This window comes from Juglans microcarpa x Juglans regia, chromosome 1D (genome assembly GCF_004785595.1).
Source record: "Juglans microcarpa x Juglans regia isolate MS1-56 chromosome 1D, Jm3101_v1.0, whole genome shotgun sequence".
Taxonomy (NCBI): domain Eukaryota; kingdom Viridiplantae; phylum Streptophyta; class Magnoliopsida; order Fagales; family Juglandaceae; genus Juglans; species Juglans microcarpa x Juglans regia.
The window spans coordinates 49320452-49340730 of NC_054594.1; the positions used below are offsets into that span (position 1 = coordinate 49320452).

The 20279-nt window shown below is 36.6% G+C and overlaps 1 protein-coding gene and 1 long non-coding RNA gene across 3 annotated transcripts; one reads left to right on the forward strand and one right to left on the reverse strand.

The window, feature by feature from the left end:
* The first annotated feature begins 4488 nt into the window (after window positions 1-4488).
* On the forward strand, window positions 4489-12223 carry LOC121239169. Its single transcript, XR_005935252.1, has 2 exons — window positions 4489-4535; window positions 12096-12223. It is a non-coding gene; the product is annotated as an uncharacterized LOC121239169 (long non-coding RNA).
* On the reverse strand, window positions 9581-12259 carry LOC121239150 (BTB/POZ domain-containing protein At3g56230). Of its 2 annotated transcripts, none has more exons than XM_041136302.1 (3): window positions 11855-12259; window positions 10485-10664; window positions 9581-10220 (listed from the first exon to the last, which is right to left on the reverse strand). In XM_041136302.1, exons 1-3 carry the CDS (start codon window positions 11891-11893, stop codon window positions 9774-9776), a joined length of 666 nt encoding a protein of 221 aa, XP_040992236.1. In that variant the 5' UTR covers window positions 11894-12259; the 3' UTR covers window positions 9581-9773. The 2 variants fall into 2 exon arrangements, with proteins under 2 accessions (XP_040992236.1, XP_040992229.1); XM_041136295.1 differs by having other exon boundaries at window positions 11850-12254.
* Window positions 12260-20279: the final 8020 nt, after the last annotated feature.

The window sequence follows — 20279 nt, forward strand, 5'->3', positions numbered from 1 at the left end:
TAAAGACACCAGAAGAAATTCATGATGGGGCAGTCCAACATTTCAGTCAATTTTTAGCTCAGAAGCAAGTGGGGGTACTACCGGATTTATCAAGGATGGTGAAAGTAGTTATTACAGAGGAGGATAATGAGGTTTTATGCCAGCTCCCTTCAATCCAAAACGTGAAAGATGCAGTTTTTTCCATCCCAGTTGACAGCAGTCCAGGGCCAGATAGTTTTGGGTCTAGTTTCTTCCAAGCCTATTGGCCTATTGTTTGGAAGGATGTGGTGGGTGCAGTACATGAATTTTTTTGGGGGGCTGATCTCCCCATGAACTTTGCAGCTTCTTTTTTTACTCTTATTCCTAAGGTGGAGGCACCAACAAGTTTTGACAAGTTTAGACCAATTAGTCTATGCTCGGTATTCTACAAAATCTGCTCAAAAATATTGGTGAGTCGCCTAGCTCCGATGCTCCAACGAATTATATCCCCAGAACAAGGAGCCTTCATTCCAGGCCGAAGCATTTTCGACAACATAAGTCTCACTCAGGAACTAGCACATAGTATTAACAAACATGTTTGGGGTGGTAACATCATCCTGAAGCTTGATATGGAGAAAGCTTATGACAGTGTGGATTGGACTTTCTTTTACACGTTATGGCGCACTTTGGATTCTCAAATCAGATGTGTGGTTTGATCAGGCAATGCATCTCTAATCCGTGGTTCTCAGTTGTCATGAATGGGGTCCCAAAAGGTTTTTTTAAAAGTGGTCGAGGCTTGAGGCAAGGAGATCCAATCTCACCTTATTTATTTATCATTTTTGAAGAAATCCTTTCTAGATTGCTTAAGGTGAGATTTGAAGAAAAGAAAATTAGAGCCTACTTGCAACCGAGAGGCACACCACTGATATCGCATTTGCTGTATACCGATGACATAGTTGTTTTTGCTAATGGGAGTAAAAAGTCAGTGAGAGCCATAGGGATACTCTGTCTACTTATGAGCAATGGTCAGGACAAAAGGTTAGTAAAGCCAAATCCTCTATAACTTTTTCGAAATATGTTACTAGTACTCAACGTCGTTCTCTCCTTAATCTCACTAGTTTTGTGAAAGGTAAAATGCCTTTCAAATACTTGGGAGTGCCAATCACAACTGGGCGAATGAAAGCTGTATATCTAGAGGAACTTGATGGAAAAATAACGTCAAGGCTGAAGGGGTGGAAAAATAAGTTGTTAGCTAAAGGGGCCCGTGTACTACTCTTAAAGCATGTTCTAATGAGTCTTCCTATATACTTATTATCTACTGTGAATGTGCCTGCTTCGGTGTTGAAAAGTATAAATAGATGTCTGTGCAATTTTTTCTGGGGTATGCATGAAGGAAAGCCAAAAAATCATTGGAAGTCATGGGATAATTTATGTTTCCCAACAGCAGAAGGTGGAATGAGATTTAGAAATTTTAAAGATGTTCAAAGGTCTCTTTTCATGAAGTTTGCGTGGAAGATTATGGTGGAAGACTCTTTATGGAAAATTTTTTTAGAGCCAAATATGTTAGAAATAACCATATTTCACTTGTGGATCAAGGAAAAGGCTCGAGATTCTGGAGGATGATAGCTTCGTGTATCCCGAATATAATTAACCATTCAAAATGGAAGATTAAAAACGGGAATGTCTCTTTCTGGTTTGACACGAGGCTGGATGAGGGTCTTTTGTGTAACTTGATTTCTATAGGTGATTCCCCAAGCTTACAGGTAAAAGACTGCAAAATAGAGAATGGCTGGGATGTTGCCATGTTATGTCGCCTTCTACGGAAAGAAATAGCCGAAAAAGTGTTGGATGTTTTAAGCAAAAGCAGAGAAGGGGCTGATTTGCTGGTATGAACAGAAAATAATGATGAAAAATTCTCTACAAAGAGTGCATGGAACTGTGTTCGAGTAACTGCCTCCAAGGTTAGATGGGCTGAGTGGGTATGGCACCCTTGTATTCCAAAGAATTTTTCGTTTATTATGTGGAAAGTCTTCAACAACGTTTTAAGTGTGGATGATAAAGTTAGAAAGTTTGGCATTCCTATAGTCTCAAAATGTGATTGCTGTTTGAATGGTGGCTATGAAGACATAAATCATGTTCTTGCAAATGGTGATATTGCAAAGAAAGTGTGGACTAGAGTCTTTATGCAGATGGGCTTGGGCAGAATTAAGGGATGTTCATGGAACCAACTAGTAGAGGTTTGGTTTACTAAGGCATCGAAATCATCCCAAATGGGGCAGCTGCTTGGTATAATTCCTTCTATTGTCACTTGGTCCCTCTAGTTGAGAAGATGTAAGGCACGTATGGATGGAGTTAAAGACTCAGCTGTTACCATGTGGTATAATATCAAGATATGGATTGCAAAAGTGGGAGAAAAACTCAAAGCGAGAAAATTGTTGTCGAGACAAGATGAAATAATTCTATTGGAGCTCAACATCCCAATTAAACCTTCGAAAAGATTAGTTCAAAAGTTGGTTCGATGGGCAAAGCCGGCAACTGGACATCTAAAACTGAATGTAGATGGAAGCTCAAATGGGAATCCAGGTGCTGCAAGTGCGGGTGGAGTGCTTAGAGATGCAAATGGAGACTTGCTCATGGCATATTCGGTTCACCTCGTTACAGGTACTAATAACATTGCAGAACTTATGAGTTTAGTTCATGGTATACGTTTGATTAAAATGATGGGGGTGGGGCGCATTGATCTGGAATTAGATTCCATGGTAGTGGTCAGATGGTTGAAGACATCGGTTTGTGAAGTATGGTATCTAGTAGACTACTGGGATGAACTAATGGAGTTGTTGAAAGAAGTAGATTCGCAAGTTATGCATATATATCGGGAAAGAAACGCCTCGGCGGATTATTTGGCGCGATTGGGAGCAAGGGGTTGCACTCAACAATGGTGTTATCACGATATCCCCAACAACCTTAGAGGAATTTTACGTTTGGAAAAACTTGGTTTGCCTAGTATCAGAAATGGGAGATAAAGGGATTAGTAGACTTTAGTCTGCTCCGTTTTCTTGCTTTGTTTTTTTTGGTCTTTGTAAAGTCTTTATGTTTTACGGCAAGTAGTTGTACCACGGGTTGGTTTAAATTGGCTGATGTTACCACGGTTTTCCTCCACCAAAAGTGAGGGTTTTCAATAAATCTCAGAGGTTCCGTCCTCCTTTATTTAAAAAAAAAAAAAAATAGCATGCTCACATTTAACTTTCAAATTTAATAAGTCACATAACATTTTTCAAACATCTCAACCATTACAACATTTGCACAAATTCTACGAGCAGAGCCAAAATAACATAAGAATGTGCATAAATTCAAAATTTATACAAGTTTCAAATATAATATTCAAGTGCACAATTCCAAACAAAACCAACAGTTCTTTTATTAAAAACCCATTAAAGAGCCGCTTACCTCGATTTCTAGTCAAAATAGTCACGATATTCCTTCGCCAACGATCACTAGGAACCTATTTCAAGGCAATTATAATCCATCAGCTTTGACTCTAAAATGATCTCACTTAACTCTAAAATTTCACATAATCCTTAATAATATAAATTTAGTTTTGTTCTAAAAGATTATTCTCCAAAATTGACAAATTCTAAATTTCTAGGTTGCAAATAAGTTACAAGACATCACGTACATGGCCTATATCCCCTTATTAATTCAACGTAAATAATGTCTATACTCAACCATATAACAATGACATAAATATAGATTAATTCTAGCTAATATCTACCGCTAACATTAGAATATTAAATTCATCTTCAACACACCCTAACAACGTAATCAACTAGGTATATTCTCAACAATTCACAACACCCAATATTAACAAATTTTATATTTTAAATTTATTAAATATACTATTTATAAGGCATGCAAGTTTACCTAATATTGTCGATAATGGTGATAAAACAATAAGGAGCAGTGGCTGTAAAGGTTATAGAAAAAGAGAGAGAATATATAAATGTACGATTTAGAGAGAGAGAGAAAGAGAGAAAAAATAAAATAATATACATTAAAATAATGTATATGTATATATACGGAGTGAGAGAGAGAACATATATACAGGTGGTTCGGGGGGGGACCTTGACTCCTTTGTGCGTGTGAGAATTGAAGAGAGAGAGAGATACCGAGGATTGAGAGAGAGAGAGATAGAGGCTACGAGGGAATTGTCGAGAGAATCAGAGAAGGGGGAAGTTACGGGGAAGAAAAAGAAAAAGAAAATGATGGGCTGGGCTATAATATGGACTAGGCCATTACATACTTATATAATTAAGTATTATGGAGTTACGGATGAGAAAGTGGAAATTAATATATAGCACGTGGTACAACATGTGACGCCTCGACCAAGAAGAACAACTTTGCTAGTAGCTACGTACACGTCCTAAGTCTCTTCGATCTGAGAAGGTGAAGTATAGAAGCGCAAGAAAATTACTAGCCATGCACGTACGTAGTACAAGACTATTCTTCATGTCTTTTTATATTTATGCAGTGTCCGGTTCCGCAATTATATATATATATATATATATATATATATATACGTGTGTTTGTGTGTATGCTTTATACCTCAAACTGGTCATGCCAAGACAAGATCACTTTAAACTGTACGTGGTATCACCACATAGTCTGATGAATATAAGAAGATCATACACGAGAGAAGGAAAAACCAAAGAAGACGTACGCCAGTGATGAAAATTATCAACCTCGCCTCAAACTAACTAGCTAGGATCGATATCACTACTAATGAGGAACGTAATTGATCACCTCACGGCCAAATTAATTAGAATTTTATTAATTTGGGAAAAATATTATTAATGCCTAAATTCACATAACAAACCCGAATAGAGGAAATAATTATCTCTGGCCTAAGATGGTGATTTGGGCTTCGATATGGTGCTTTTCGCGTTCATCTATAAAATAAATACAAATAGAAATAAATAAAGAGATACATAGAGATTTATGTGGTTCGGCATAAAAGTCTACGTACACAGGTTGTTTGAGGATAAAATCTGCTATGATTGATGATTTTACAATCTTTCATGACCTCACATATCGCTCAATACAATGGATGAATTTAGTCTAGGCGTAGAGAAGTCATCCCAAGCTTGTGGAGAGTCCGTCCTTTATTTCTAGAGATCTCCTCATTTTATAGAGATCTGTTTTCTTCCTAGCTTGGAGTGATAGAGTCCAACTTGCTTTGTGAAGTCTTTTCCTTTTAGGAGTTTGAGCCAAGTTTATATTTTTCCTTACCTTATCTCTTTCATGCATTATCTCTTGACTTTATCTCTTCCGTTATTATTAATGATATGTTTTCAAAGGGCTGGATCAGTCAATTTAGTCCCTAATAGACATCCGTAATTCTTAAGGTCAACTTGTTTATTAAGAAGGTTTTAAGAATCTTCAAGTCAATGGTGATGTGGGTAACCTATAAGAAACTGTAGAAAAAGCAATTCTGGGAATTGGTTCATAGTTTGTCACTGTTATGCAATGCAATGGTGATCTCCATGAACAGTTCTCAAGAAGAATTTGTGAACTTTGTAGTTTGTAGTAAAGGCCTTCGAGGATAGACTTTTGTGAAGTTTATTTGTAAAAACATTTGCGTGATAATTGAGTGCACTGATGATTGTATGTGATGGTTAGTGAAGTGTGCAGATTTCCGTGCTCGGTGATCGTTTTTGGTTTTTGGTGGCTTCAGTGGGTTTTGCCCATTATCACGATTTTCTGTTGGTGATTAATGTTTCTGTTTTCATGTAGATGTAAGAGTTTGTTTGTAGTGACTCGCGCTTAAGTGGTCAGGGAGCTCGTTGACCCCCCGGATTCATCTTAGGCGATTGTTGAGTCCGTCAACTCGTTCTCGAAAGACACTCGTGTGAGGCGGTTGAAGACCTCAGAGGCTCATTTCCGAAGGTAACCCACTTATGGCAGTTGTGGCGAGTGAAGACACTCGGCTTACTTTTGGCAAGAGGATGCATCAACCGTGTAACTCTGGCGATGAGAGTGTAGCAGGCAGATGTCTCAACTGCTTAATCTTGACAATGTGAGTGTAGCGGGAGGATGCCTTGACCGCGTAAAACTGACGATGCAAGTGTAACGGGAGGATGTTTGATCGCGTAACTCTGGCGATGAGAGTGTAGAAGGAGGATGCCTCGACCGCGTAACTCTGGTGATGGGTGTAGCAGGAAGATGTCTCGACTACATAACCTTGGTGATAAGAGTGTATCGGGAGGATGCATTGACCAAGTAACTCTGGTGACGGGTGTAGCAGAAGGATGCCTCGATCGTGTAACCTTGGCGATAAGAATGTAGAGGGAGATTGTCTCGATCGCATAATCTGGCAATGAAAGCGTGACGGGAGGATGCCTCGATTGCATTGATGTTAAAGTTAAGCTCAATTGGTGGAAGACAAAATGCGACCACACTATGTGGCGAGAGCTAGAGCTCGCCTTGTACCAAAATAAAAACCAAACATGTTAGATTAAATAATCCAAATCACAAGTTTGAGATTTGCAAACCTTGGCTATCTCGCTTGAGTATGGTGAAAGCTGGTGACAAATGAGCGATGCCCGTTGGCAACTATGCTATGGCAATAATGAGGACACATGATGCTTGCAATACCAAACAGTTTGTTTTGATGACAACAAATTAAGATGATAAGTGATGCTTGAGAGGGGTTACGCAGCCGGTGTTTCTTGCCACGCAGGTAATTCCCAACAAATTATATTCTCGGGTTGTACAACCACTAGGTTTCTTGTGGAACCTCAAGGAGTTTTGCGGAGAAAATCTTCCGCAAATCAAATTCGTTAGTAAAAATAAAATAGAAAGTTTGAAAGAGACAAACCAGAGTAATTTGGTTGTTGTGTCCAACTGTTCCTTTGACTGAAGTTGTTCGCTACCGAGTGATTTTTGCGAAATGGGGTCGTTTACTCCTGAGTACTATTTTTTTTCACCATTTTTTTGTGTGAATCTTGACTTTACAACTATTAATGCTCCAACCACTTGAGCAATTTGGTGCTTCACTGTGTATCTAGTAGGGAGCAGTTGGCAGTGAGAGCGTTGGGCGACGGTTGTTTCCCTATGGCAATGCAGTTGTTGACGGAGCACTCATACACAATTGAGAGAATCGCAAATCTGCAAAACGCCTATGCAGTATACTTCATTTATCTTCTTAGTGAGAAAGAATCTGCAATGGTGGAGGATGCCTTGCCAAGGGACATTGCCCTCCATGCAACATTGCTTGCCATGTGGACTCCTCAGAGTTCTATCCATGGGTGAGGGAGCTTCCGTGGCATCCAAACTTGGTTGTGAACGACTCGCTGGCCGCCACAATAGTTATGGGCTACAGAGAGTGTGGACCAGGTTGACTCCACATGCTTGCGATTGAGCTTAATGGCAAGATGGGCATTGACACGGTGGAGACCGGATAGGTGCTTGCCAAGGGACGCTGCCTGCCATGCAAGGTTGCTGGTCGCATTTCATTACCCTTCGTAGACTATGAGTTTCTTGGCAAGATCGCTACTTGCCACAGGGGTGGCGATTAACGATGGGCGTGGGTAGCAAACTCGCCCTCTATTCATCGTCTCTGCAGTTACACCATGGCTCACGAACGTCGATGGTGGCGAAGAACTTACGACAGACCTGGTTGGTGGGGAGGACCCGTTGGGACTGGCTAGGAATTCTCTGTGAACAAATGGCGAGCAAAACCCTTCGGGCGAGCAACTGTGGTAAGCAACTTATGCTAGCGGCAAAGAACTTCTGTGAGGTTTGAACCATCACACCAACAACAGATTGTGCTAGCAAACTAAGCGGTGGTCGATGGCTAAACCTTTGTGGCCAGCTACAGTCGAGCAAGCATCCAGTAGTGTGCATTAGTGAGAACGGCGAGGAACGGTGGTGAGTAACTCTAGTGAGGTTGGGGTCCACCACGATGGAGACAAATGATGCCGGCGAGCTAGGTTGTGGTCAATGGTTGGCTTCGGTTGCACATACATGGCTCAGCTGAACCACGCCTCATTTAGCTTCCAGTGGTTGAGCTTGTCGACGACTTTTGGGTCTAGGAGCATCACGGCAAAGGGAGCTACGGGGTGTAGGAGTGCTGGTTACAGAGGCCACCGGCGAGCTATGTGGCGGTCACTGACAGCCTCGCTGGCTAGTGAGTCATTGGAGGGTGGGGCAGCCTGCAGCATGTTGCTTGCCTCTGTTTTTCGGATCCAGGTGTGTCATCATGCAGGAAGGGCATCGCCGGTGAAAGAAAATACTGGTAGGCCCATTCATGGCCACTGAAGGCCTCAACTGTCCCTAGGCAACTGATGGGTGGTTTCCCACATGTTTCTAGGTTGTTCGTGATGAGACACCGGCGGGGGAACCCTAGTTGGCTCTATCCCAGTGCTGGGTTCAGTGGTTGGGACTATGACGCACCGCATATAGGGGCGGTGGGCAGAGAACTCGCCATGCGCGACAGTCCTCAAAGGGGCCAAGTAGGTGCACATACCGCTGGGCCATGCACGAGCACGTAACGTGCATGGCATACGTCGCCTAGTGCTTGGTGCATGTTCATAGTGCACGCCCCATTTCATGGGTCCCTCCATATATATATATATATATATATATATATATATATATATATATAATCTGATCTAACAGTATTGCCGAGTTAAAATTATAGGTGCAAAGATGAGGAACTTATATGATATTTTTGGGAAAGATCTCGTGAGTTAGAGAATATCATTCTCCCAATTCCGGTGCAGAAAATGAGTCAATCCCATAGATGGTACCAATTTTTAATGCCTAAATTCACATAACAGATCAGAATGAAGGAAAGAATTATCCCCAACCTACATGAATCATGATTCGGGCTTCGATACGATTCTCTTTGCGTTTATCCATGAAATAAATAGCAAATAAGTCAATAGAAATAAATAAATAGAGACATAAATTTATGTGATTTGACATAAAAGCCTACGTCCACAGGTTGTTTGGAGACAAAATCCACTATGATTGATGATTTTAAAATCTTTCTTGACCTCACATATCGTTCAATACAATAGATGAATTTAGTCCAGGTGTAGAGAAGTCATCCCGAGCTCTTGAAGAGTCCATCGTTCATTTGTGGAGATCTCCTCATTTTATAGAGATTTATTTTCTTCCTTGGAGTGATAGAGTTCAACTTGCCTTGTGAATCATTTTCCTTTTAGGAGTATGAGCCAATTTCTTTTGAGTTATCTCTTACTTACCTTATCTCTTCCTTTATTATTAGTGATAGGTTTTCAAAACGCTGGACCCAATCAATTTAGTCCCTAACAAGTTTATTTTAGTCCCTAACAAGTATAAACGTCATTGCTCACCCAAACTCAACATGATTAATCTTGGAAAACAATGGAATCGACAGCTGGCCTGGAGGAGAATTGGCTATTCAATCTTTTAACCTAATCGATAGTGCAAATTAAGCAACGCAAACGCGTGGTTTTAACGTAGAGAGGCGTATCAAAAGCAAAACAAACGCAATTAGTTAATTTATTCAAATCTCATATTAAAAAAAAGCCTTGTTGGTGCATGCTTAACTCTATATATAATATGTAATTTGGTATCGTAAAGAAAACTCACGTAGGGCTACTCGTAAGATTAATATATGATTCCACCATGCAATTAATATGCTCGGTAATCTCGTCATCATCATGGGGTTCGTAATTTTTTTTTTTTTTTAATCTAAAGCATTTGTACGCATACATGATCTTATTCTGTCCAGTACTCCAGTAATGCCCGGCCGGACCTTACAATGAACTCTAAACTTTTTTGGCTCCCATCAACGAAGCCCTTGTTATCTGTACACAGAGATGTGGGTTCTTGATTGCAAATTCTTCAAATCTAGCCTCGAAGGCTATCTCGTCCATGTTTTTGACGATGAATTTCAAAGCTGTCTCCTTTAGAGATATGTAGGAACAAACATCTGAGATCTCTAAAACATCAAGAGCATTGGATGGACTCAAAGAGCCAAGCATGTGACGCTCACAAAACTTGGATAAGTATGGGATTTCGTACTTGTCGGCTGCTAGTGACAATGAGTTGACATGCTTGTTGACTTTGTCGGTGGGCAAGCTCCCAATATAGAGGAACTCCAGAAGGCACTCCAGCTCTTCATAGCTCAACTCGGGCAATGTTATGGCGTCCAGTGGTGGGGCTTTGCATACATCCGAGTCTAGCATGTTCTTAAAGATTTGTGATCTTATTGCCTATTAATATATGTACCAAATTATATATAATATGATCGATCTGTTACAACTTCACAATTATTAGGTAGAAAATTAGTTAACCAATGTTAATTGAAGAATATATGTGAATTACAAATTTTAGATCCAACCAAGTCAATTAATAAATTATATATCGATCACGTCTATAATGATATCGATCACGAATTATTAGATCTAGGAATCCCCTAATTCGATAAAAAAAAAAAAAAAAAATGTAGAGAGAGAGAGAGAGAGAGAGAGAGTAACCAGTATGGCTCTATGAGCGGGTATGGAAAGCCCATTATTGGCAGGCTTGAGTTGAATATCGGTGTGAATTTGATCTCTAAGCGCAGTGAAGAAGCCCGCCCTAAGAAAACTTTGCTCCTCTTTTATCGCATTTTCCATGTCCTTCTTATCCGACATCCATCGTGAAACATCTCCGAGTGTCTGAGGATCGAGAAACATGAAATTAGCTAGACACATGCATATCCCGTACCATATTATCATGATGGTAAAATTAAACAATATATATCTTATTTTAGTACGGGTGATTTGACAGCTTCATCATATTTTCGATTTGTATTTAAAATAGATCCTTTTCCATGGCTTCTTTAATTAGGTACCTAAAACTCTTCTAGCTCTCCATGATCAATGTATATAACACCCTTAATTGTAATCATGACAATATATATAATAATTATACATGATAGGTTTGTAGCTAGCAATTTCCGGTCTCTGATCCAAATTAGAGCTACGAAATATTTGTTCTTTCATATGACTTATAATATTTTATACTTCCAATATTGATATATAATTAATTAATTTCAAATTTACAAATAATAATAATAATAATAACAATGATAATAATAATAATAATCTCTCGAAGATTGTAGCTAGCAAGAGCGACATGCATATATGGAATTGGCCACTTTACATTGACATATACGTTATTCATTTAATTTATATATATATATATATATATATATTGAGTTATTATAGAATTTAAAGTGATTGGCCGAGAAAATAATTAAAAAAAAAAAAATTAAGGCGAGCCTGAGGTGAGGAGCAGCAGCCGCTGGCACATGAGAGTGTTTGCCCAATTCTATCTCCAAATAGGCCGAGCTAACGATCGAGAGTATCTGATTCTTCGGATGGGCAAAACCCACAGCATGACATAATCTTGAGCCCATGGGTCATGTACAAACTATTAAATCCCCATAACTTACAGTACGGAATGATACATACATATACATATATATATATATAATATATATATATATATATAATATATATATATATATATATATCATTATACATATATATCATTATACAAGGGCAACCTTTATATACAGGCCAGGAGGGGCATGTCGAATATGGGAGGACTAACATACGGTGTGCTTAAAGAAAAAGGTTACGCATTAATTAATAGAGTTTCCTATGAAATTAATCGATATGGCCTACTTAATTAATATACTTAATTAAAGACATGTGACAACTCTGAAAATTAAGATCAAGAGCGAGCAGCTAATTAACGACGAAAATCATCAAACGCGCACAAAAGCAGGAAATTAAAGTAAGACCGGAGATCGATCAAGTAGAAACAAGAATTAGAGGTGGAGCTAGCTAGCTTGCCTTACAGGAATTTGGTTGACAATCAGTTCCGAATTGATCATCATGACTATGAAGGTGGTTGTTCACCAGGTCGATTATGGCCCTAGCTCCCTCATAGCAAGCCCCGCATATTGTATTCCTCGGAGACCTTAATATAACGGGCATTGATGTACATATAGAGCAGTCCATGATGATCCGCCTTAATTATCTAATTTCTTTCCGCGCTAATATATATATATATATATAGAGAGAGAGAGAGAGAGAGAGAGAGAGAGAGAGAGAGAGAGAGATTGATTGGCTTCGATCGATCTCTTTGTGTGTCAGTCTGAGAACTTCTAGCTTGATGAGCTCCGGAAGGAAGAAGACGTACGTAGAAGAGGAAACGATGATGAAAAGGTTTCTCAGAACCCTTTTCGTCTTTTGAACTCAATTTAAAAGGTAAGGTTGGCACTTGGCCATTAGCTTATTGTTTACGCGTGAGAGGTTTGTTGGACGCTATAAATTATTCCTCCCCTTTTGTAATTAATATTAATATTATATATATGATAAACGCACAACTATAATTGCATTGCGTAAGGTGCACATTTATACTTTAATTAATGTGGTTGAAAAGACCAATTTAGCCTTTAAAAAAGGAGGGATTGCTATTTTGGTCATTTAACAGGAGGCATCATTTGCACAACAGGCCAGCCAAGTGGTACTACTGCATTTTAGAAGCATTCAGCCTAGCTAGGATTTTTATTTTTATTTTTATTTTTTTAAAAACGCATTTTAGAAGCAATTGTAGTAATTTTCCTTTTCAATTCTGATATTTTCTCTCTGATACCGTATATGTATGTATGTATGTATGTATGCATGGTCTTTCTGATACAAAAAAAAAAAAAAAAAATTGAGGCCAGGCATGCACAGCAAGATAAGGTGGAGGGCAGAGCGGTCAATCAAAGAAAAACTGTAAGTTGGTGGGCATGGCCTACGAGTAATCATTATATAAAGAATTACTTAAACAATAGCTTCATGAGTATGAGTAGGGGAATCAGGAAGTTAGGAAGAAGAAAGAGACTTTCCAACCTTACAACAGCAAGACTGTGCAAGGCAGGCATGCACGTCTTAATAATAATAATAATAATAATAATTATAATTATAATAGAATATTTTTATTTAAATATTTTTACACTAAACATCATCCACGTGACATAATTTATTTTTAAAATAGATTTTAAAATTTATAATTTTGTAATGTAAAGCTTTCAAATTTCTTCTTCAATATAATCAAATTCTACATAACAAATCAGTTTAATTAATTATTAGGCCAGCCGCCAGCCTGTGATAATATGATTGGTCCAATTATGATGATGGATGTCTCGATCGATCTTGTTTCTCTGGTTTCGAATATATAAGCCGGATCATCAACTTGCCTATGATCAACACGGATATCTGACTGATCACTACCAAGATTAAAACACGCAGAAACAATAATAATAATATATATAAATATATATATATATATTTATATATATATATACACACACACATGACATACATACTAGGTCAAGAGCACGTGCAAAGCAAGTTTGCCTAGCTGGCAGGTTTTTTATACAAATAATTTGGTTTTTTTTTAAAAAAACTTGATTATTGAATAATTTAATGCATATAGAGAGAAAAAAAGAGAGTTAACTTTAGCAAATATCTTTAGATAATAATAGGTCGATAAGTATAATAATTACATATTTGGATATATTAGAAAACAAAAAGAATAGTTCAAAATTAAAGTCAAGATACATTAGAATAACATAGATAAATAAAAATAGCATCATTGCCACGACAATTAATACTGCCACCACACTCAAAGAATGCATAACCAAGATTTTAACATCTAACCATAAAGTAATTAAATAAATATACAAAGTAATTACAATCTGTTCATAAAGTAATGGGGGAGTTTGGTCATGACTTATTGAGAGGAAAGCCGCTGGAGTGATACACAGTACTCGGCGGCAGCTTCCGTGCAGGTGGAGGCGACGCAAGGTTCAACACCTAGTGAGAGGTCGATGAAGGGGAGCATGATCGGAGACTTGAGCAAGAACTTGCTCAGCTTTTAAGAAGCAAAATAGAGGTGATTTTTTGGTGTTAAAGGGAGGTTGTGGCTGGGTTTCAGACTGGTAGGGTAGTGTTATGGCAGTTGTGTGAAGGAGCTTTGGTAGTGGGCAGCATTATCCCCTGTATTCCCACTCCCGAAACAGAGCAAACCATCACTTGCCAATTCCATTGCAACCTTCATGTCGAGATCAACCTTTGCTGATTTCAAACTTGTTGGCCCACGTTCTTAGCCGAGCTTGGAAGTACCATAAACTCAACCTCTGTTGCGCGGTGCCGCTGCTTCTTCTTCCTTCATTGGGTAAGTTTCAGCCACCCAAAGCATTCTCTCTCTCTCTCTCTCTCTCTCTCTCTCTCTCCATGCTCTCTCACTCATCACTCTTTTTCTCTGTTGTTCAGCCACTTGCCACCGTCACTCATCTCCACCTCTTAGTTCTTCGCACTGCTCCTCCACTCTCGTTGAATATGGACATCTTTGTTGCATGGTTGGTCTCAGTAATAGGTGCACTGGAAGGGTAAGTAATGGACTTAATTAAAAGTAATGGACTAGAAAAAATTACTGTAACAGCTAGATATCCACTTATTATAATAGAATAGATATACACACACATATAAGAGATATTGATCATAAGTATAAGGATGTATTTGGAGGTCAAGAGGGTAAAATAAATAGCTTGGCAAGTGGTTGCATGACATCCTTTAGGATGGTTTATAATGAGCCGAGTTGGTCGCCGATCGATGACTGGCTATTTTCCTTTTGTCAACTTTCTAATTTGAACTTTTTTCTTTAGGTCCTATTTGGATAGCTATGAGATGATATGAGATGGTTTTAAATGAAGGTTGAAAGTTGAATAAAATATTATTAGAATATTATTTTTTAATATTATTATTGTTTTGAGATTTGAAAAAGTTGAATTATTTATTATATTTTATGTGAAAATTTAAAAAAATTATGATGATGATATAAGATGAAACCGTTTTCATATATACAAACGGAGTTTAATCTTAGAACGTTTTGCACATAATTTTTAACCTAATTATAAGTAGGACCCATTATTTAGTCTTGCATCATCAGTATTAATTTTTGTTTTTGGATGTATCATTTTATTTTCAAAATAGGTGGAATTTGAAGAGAATTAAATTAGGTGTGATAACGAATAAATGAACAATGGAAAATATATAATTGTTTATTAATTTTTCCATCCTATTGTGAACCAAAATTAAGGAGGGTAAATGATTGAAAGATATAATTCCATAATATTCTACCATCCCCGTCGACGTTGGCGCGCAGCAAATCAACATTAATATATATTCATGTCAAACGCTGCCGCGCGTGACAGTTTCATACATATGTTAGCCCTTAACAAATTAAACGCTCGTGCCCGCATACCTGTGCATGATCAAGTTCCAGTTATGATCCGTACGTGCTGATGACGTGCTGAACTTTGTAATCAAATTGAATGTCGAAAACGTTGTTGTGACCATATATTGCTAGCAGGCGGAAAATAATATCATAATTCGGTCCCAAGGACTAGCAAAATTATATATCCATCAATCACTACATGAGGCGTATAGCCAGTGAGGGATCAATTGATTAGAGGCTCTAAAATCAGATTTTGCTGAGAAAAAGGAGTTCCAAGTTCATTGCATTTACAACAAAGGACAGAATATTATTGAAAAATTAAGAGTACTCTTAATTTGCGGGATTAAGAGTACTTACAAGACAAGCTAGCAACATCATGGTGGTCTAGTACTAGTACTACTACTCAAACTTATAATATGGATCACTATCTATTATTTCATTCTCTTCGATCCATGCACGCGTAAGTCCGGCCGGATGCTCATGATTTTAAAAAAAAAAGGCCCCCTAATACGCATACCCACAAATCAGAGACAGATGGATTTCTATGATCCGATCACTTTGGAGAAGCATTGGTAGCTTGTTCCGTGCAGGCACGCTTCTCGTAGTAGTGGTAGACCGCTGCGCCAGAGAGCACCGCCAATGTTAAGGCCTGTGCATGCATCCTACCCACAATTCACAACAAATTAAGGCACACCCTTAATTTTAGTATCTCGATCGATCGTGCGTGCACAAACTCACTCGTTATGTAAACAAAAAAAGGAAGAGGCCGTCTTGAAGAGATGGTAAGTGCGTATGTACCTGGCATGGATAAGCCTGAGACTTGGCTTTAGGGGAGATGTTGTGCGTGTATAAGCGAGCGATGCCCCAATTCCTGATGCCCAGAGTGCCCCTATAATGTCAAGCCATTTCATTATATTATTATTAGTTAATTACCTAGCCTAGCTGTTAGAGAGAGAGAGAGAGAGAGAGAGAGAGAGAGAGAGAGAGAGAGTAACATCAATTCAGAAAGAGGGTTACAACGTACTGACCAATGCTAGTGAGCTTATGCTCCGAAACCCATGACTGAATTGCTTCCATCATCTTCTTCTTCTTCTTCTTCTTCTTCTTCTTTGTGCACAAAAAAAATGTTCTTGATCAGAATAGTAGTGAATAAGAATGAGTGGGGTGAAAGAGGGAGGCATCGGGATGTTGGTATATATATAGGAGTGACTGTTGAAAAACGTGCTTTTGTGTTTGGTGTGGCCCCTTGATTTTACTCCTCTCTTTCCCTAAACCAGTTGACGTTTTAAACTAGAGGCCTACTTATCCGGTTTTTCTGACTGCCCCGCTGCATGTTTCGGACTCTTGCTTTTGCGTACCTGTGCCCAAATGCTGTTAGCCGTTGGATTCCTACTTAGATGAAAGTACCGATCTATGAGCTGAAGATGTTCAGAATCTCAGACTATATAGTATAGAATTTTCGAACTACTTTTCACCGGCCAGGCCAGTAGGTACTGTTGCCTGTTTTTTTTTTTTTTTTTTTTTTGGAATATGGTACTGTTGCCTGTTGGTAATGGAAATGGATTTTCCAACCTCTAGAATTATATATAGTACTGTTTGATGCTTCGATGCAATAAGGTTTCTAAAGTAATTGGACGGTCTTTGGGAACAGTAAACACTAGTTTCCATATTATTGACGCTAATAAATTAATATGCTTCGTCCACTAATTAGAATGTTGTGTTTATCAAGCATTAAACATATAATCCCATTTTACTCAAAATGGTTATGAGATCTACATATAACGTACAAAAGCAAGGAATCTGCAGATGTGCACGTGCGTGATCAAGGAACTAGATATTAAAATTGTGGAGAAAATTGAAAAAAATAAAAGAAATGCCGACCAAACCATTAAAGCCGTTGGATTTGATGAATGGATATGTTTATCATTTTTTTACGTGCTATTTTGATAGTACTTTAGGGAGTCTTGCCAATTCATCCGAGCAATATTATGTCAGGAACCTAGCAAAACAAGCAAAACGGAGCACATCATCATCATCATAAAAAAAAAAAAAAAAATGCAAAAGGGAACACAGTAGATGTAAACATGTGGAAAGTGCTACGGAAAGCCGTTTTAGTGAGAGCTGCCGACTTCTTTTATGATTGTTTTGACACTTAACCATTTTGGGTGACAGGGTACACAGATCCATATCTATGGTTTTGTGAGAAACAAGGGGTTGCTAAAGGCTAATGCTTCTCATCAATATACATGTTCCAAAACTTCACCCGAACTCTATAATTATTCCCACTAAAATCTCGAGAACTGCACCAAATTTTAACCAATTATTTTGAAATAAAAAATTCTTTTTATCAACCACTATTTACCATCACACATTCTATTTCTTATGAAAAACACTCCTACAACCTATAAAAACACCCCACACCCTATAAAAAAAATTATAAATGTGGAGTGTGTGATGTGAACAATAACTGATTTATAACAAAATTCTTTTGAAATATAAACTTAGACATGACTTAAGTTTTTCTTGATTTAGAAAAGTGTTAGATCTATAAAATGATCTCTTAAAAGTAAACTCATATATTACCATAATTTGATTTGATATGTTAGATTTATTTAAGAATAAAAATAATTTTATAAAGTAGCGTATCATATCAAATTATATAAATTTGTCAGTCTACTTTTATGAACTATCAATGGATGAAACGTCTATCATTGATTTAAAGAGTACTTGGTTTTTGGTTCTCCTCTCTTTGTTATTTTCTTATATGTGTGATTTCTTACAGGTTAGTTTCTTAAGGTTGTTCTTTCTATTTGGTTTGTAATTTTTTGACTTAGTTTGTGATTGGGTCTTTTTGGTTTTGATATCTGAGTTTTGGTCTTTATACTTATTTGTAACCCTAAGGTGTCTTGTTGTAACCACAATTTTTTTGCATAAAAAATAAGACTATCAATAAAATTGAGATACTATCATCTTTTTAAAAAAAAATGATTTAAAGAGGACATCATATATTTAAGGAGATCAAAGATTGTAACATTCCAAGTTGAATATAAAAAAGAGAGAAGTGCTGGCTACAACCACAAAAGGATTTTATAAAATAAATCCACAAATAATATATTTTTATATGATACATTAGATCTATTTTAAATAAAAATAAATTTACAATTTAAAGTATCATGTCAAGCTATATTAGTTTGGTATTGACTGGAATTTTTTTTTTTTTTTTTTTCCTTCTTAGCTTGATGGTAGGCACTTTGCTGCTGTTTATAACCGAGTAGGTACGTATATTTGAAGGGTCCGTTTATACTAGCATGCAGCTTTTATATATATATATATATATATATATATATATATATATATATACACACTAGCAGTTATATAACGTGCAAAGGACGTTTGTCCATTTGTCTAATTGAAAATTATGTGTCTAAAAAAATAATATGATGTGTAAAAATAATGTTTTTTTCAAGAAAAATAATTAGTTAATAATTTAATGTACAGAGTAGGAAAATAAATTTTAACAAGTATCATAATGATAACAAAACGTTATAGTAATATGAGTAATATGAAAATTAAAAGATTTTAGATATTTTAACAATAATTTTCTTAGCAAAAGATATGAATTGTGTAGAATTTAACCACAATACTCAATGACCCAGGAAGCATTGAAAAAATACAGAATCTTTTATTTCTATATTGCTCTCATATTTTTTCATCAATAAAGTAAGTCTATTCTATTTTGAAAACTCCAAAAATATTATAATGGTAGAAAATCATTTTATCTAAATGATTTTAGTTAATTAAGAATATTATGAGATTTAAATTATATTAAAAACTCTAATTATTTATATGATTTCACTCTCTTAAAAATATTTAACAAAACTCTATCATTTATTTAATGATAAAGGATTAATATTTTATAAATTAAAGTTGAATTTATATTTTAATTATCTATTTTAAATTAGTTTAACCTCCACTGTTGGATCAAATCTGGAGATTGAAGATGAAGGATTGAGATTTAAAATTCCAAACCCTAACTTTTTCCGTCATTTTTCCCTCATTTTGTGATTTGTGTAGTGATTTGTGTGGTGATTTTTGTGATGATTTGTGTGGTAATTTTATGATTTGTATGGTAATTTTGTGATTTTTGTAATGATTTTGTGATTTGTGTGGTAATTTTGTGGTTATTTATGTGGTGATTTTACTGTGAGGATATAAAGAAGGATACGGATGCACGTAACACTGTTTATTACTGTTTGTGTAAAACTGTTCAACAGTATTTATTACTGTAGCGTAGCACTGTTCATACTGTTCATGAAGCACTGTTTATTACTGTAGCACTATTCGTTATAGAAAATGCTAGATCCTCGCTGGGAGCTCGGCTCTAGTGTTTTTTTATATGTGTTTTTTTTTAGTTTTTTTTTATATGGATATTTTTAATAATTTTAAATATTTTTAAAAAATAAAATAAAAATTATAACATTATTAAAAAATACTTTCTTAATCATGAAATAAACTTCGTAATTAAGGAAGTATTTTTTAATAATTTTTTTTACTTTTTTATTAAGGAAGTGTTTTTTAATGATATTTTAAATTTATTTTATTTTTTAAAAATATTTAAAAGTATAAAAAAAATCTATATAAAAAATAACTTAAAAAAATACACATAAAAAAATTTCATACTAAGCCCAGCGGTGCTGTAGCATGATCCATTCGTTATTGCACTGTTTTGCACTGTTTATACTGTAGTACTGTTTATTACTGTTGATGTTTATAGCCATTTTTAAGTTAAAGGAGATATATATGAATACCTCCGTTGCGTTTATTCTCGTGCTTATAAACATTGTCTTCATTTTGTTATGTTTGTTCTGCATTCCATGTATGTGCAGTGTAGTAAAGTGTCCTCTGTTTTGGGTTTAGGTATAGGCGTGATTGTGTGTTGGAGTCTCGTTCAGTCTACAGTGGAAGAAGACGGCAGATAACCAAAAGAGTAAGTG

What these genes read in the sequence shown, in the direction of transcription:
- LOC121239150 (XM_041136295.1), bottom strand. Translation starts at nt 12,017, where the DNA reads ATGGACTGCTCTATATGTACATCAATGCCCGTTATATTAAGGTCTCCG. An exon ending in GTCAACCAAATTCCTGTAAG is followed by an intron (nt 10,665 to 11,849) that starts GCAAGCTAGCTA and finishes CTCGATCCTCAG; the next exon opens with ACACTCGGAGATGTTTCACG. An exon ending in CCGCTCATAGAGCCATACTG is followed by an intron (nt 10,221 to 10,484) that starts GTTACTCTCTCT and finishes ATATATTAATAG; the next exon opens with GCAATAAGATCACAAATCTT.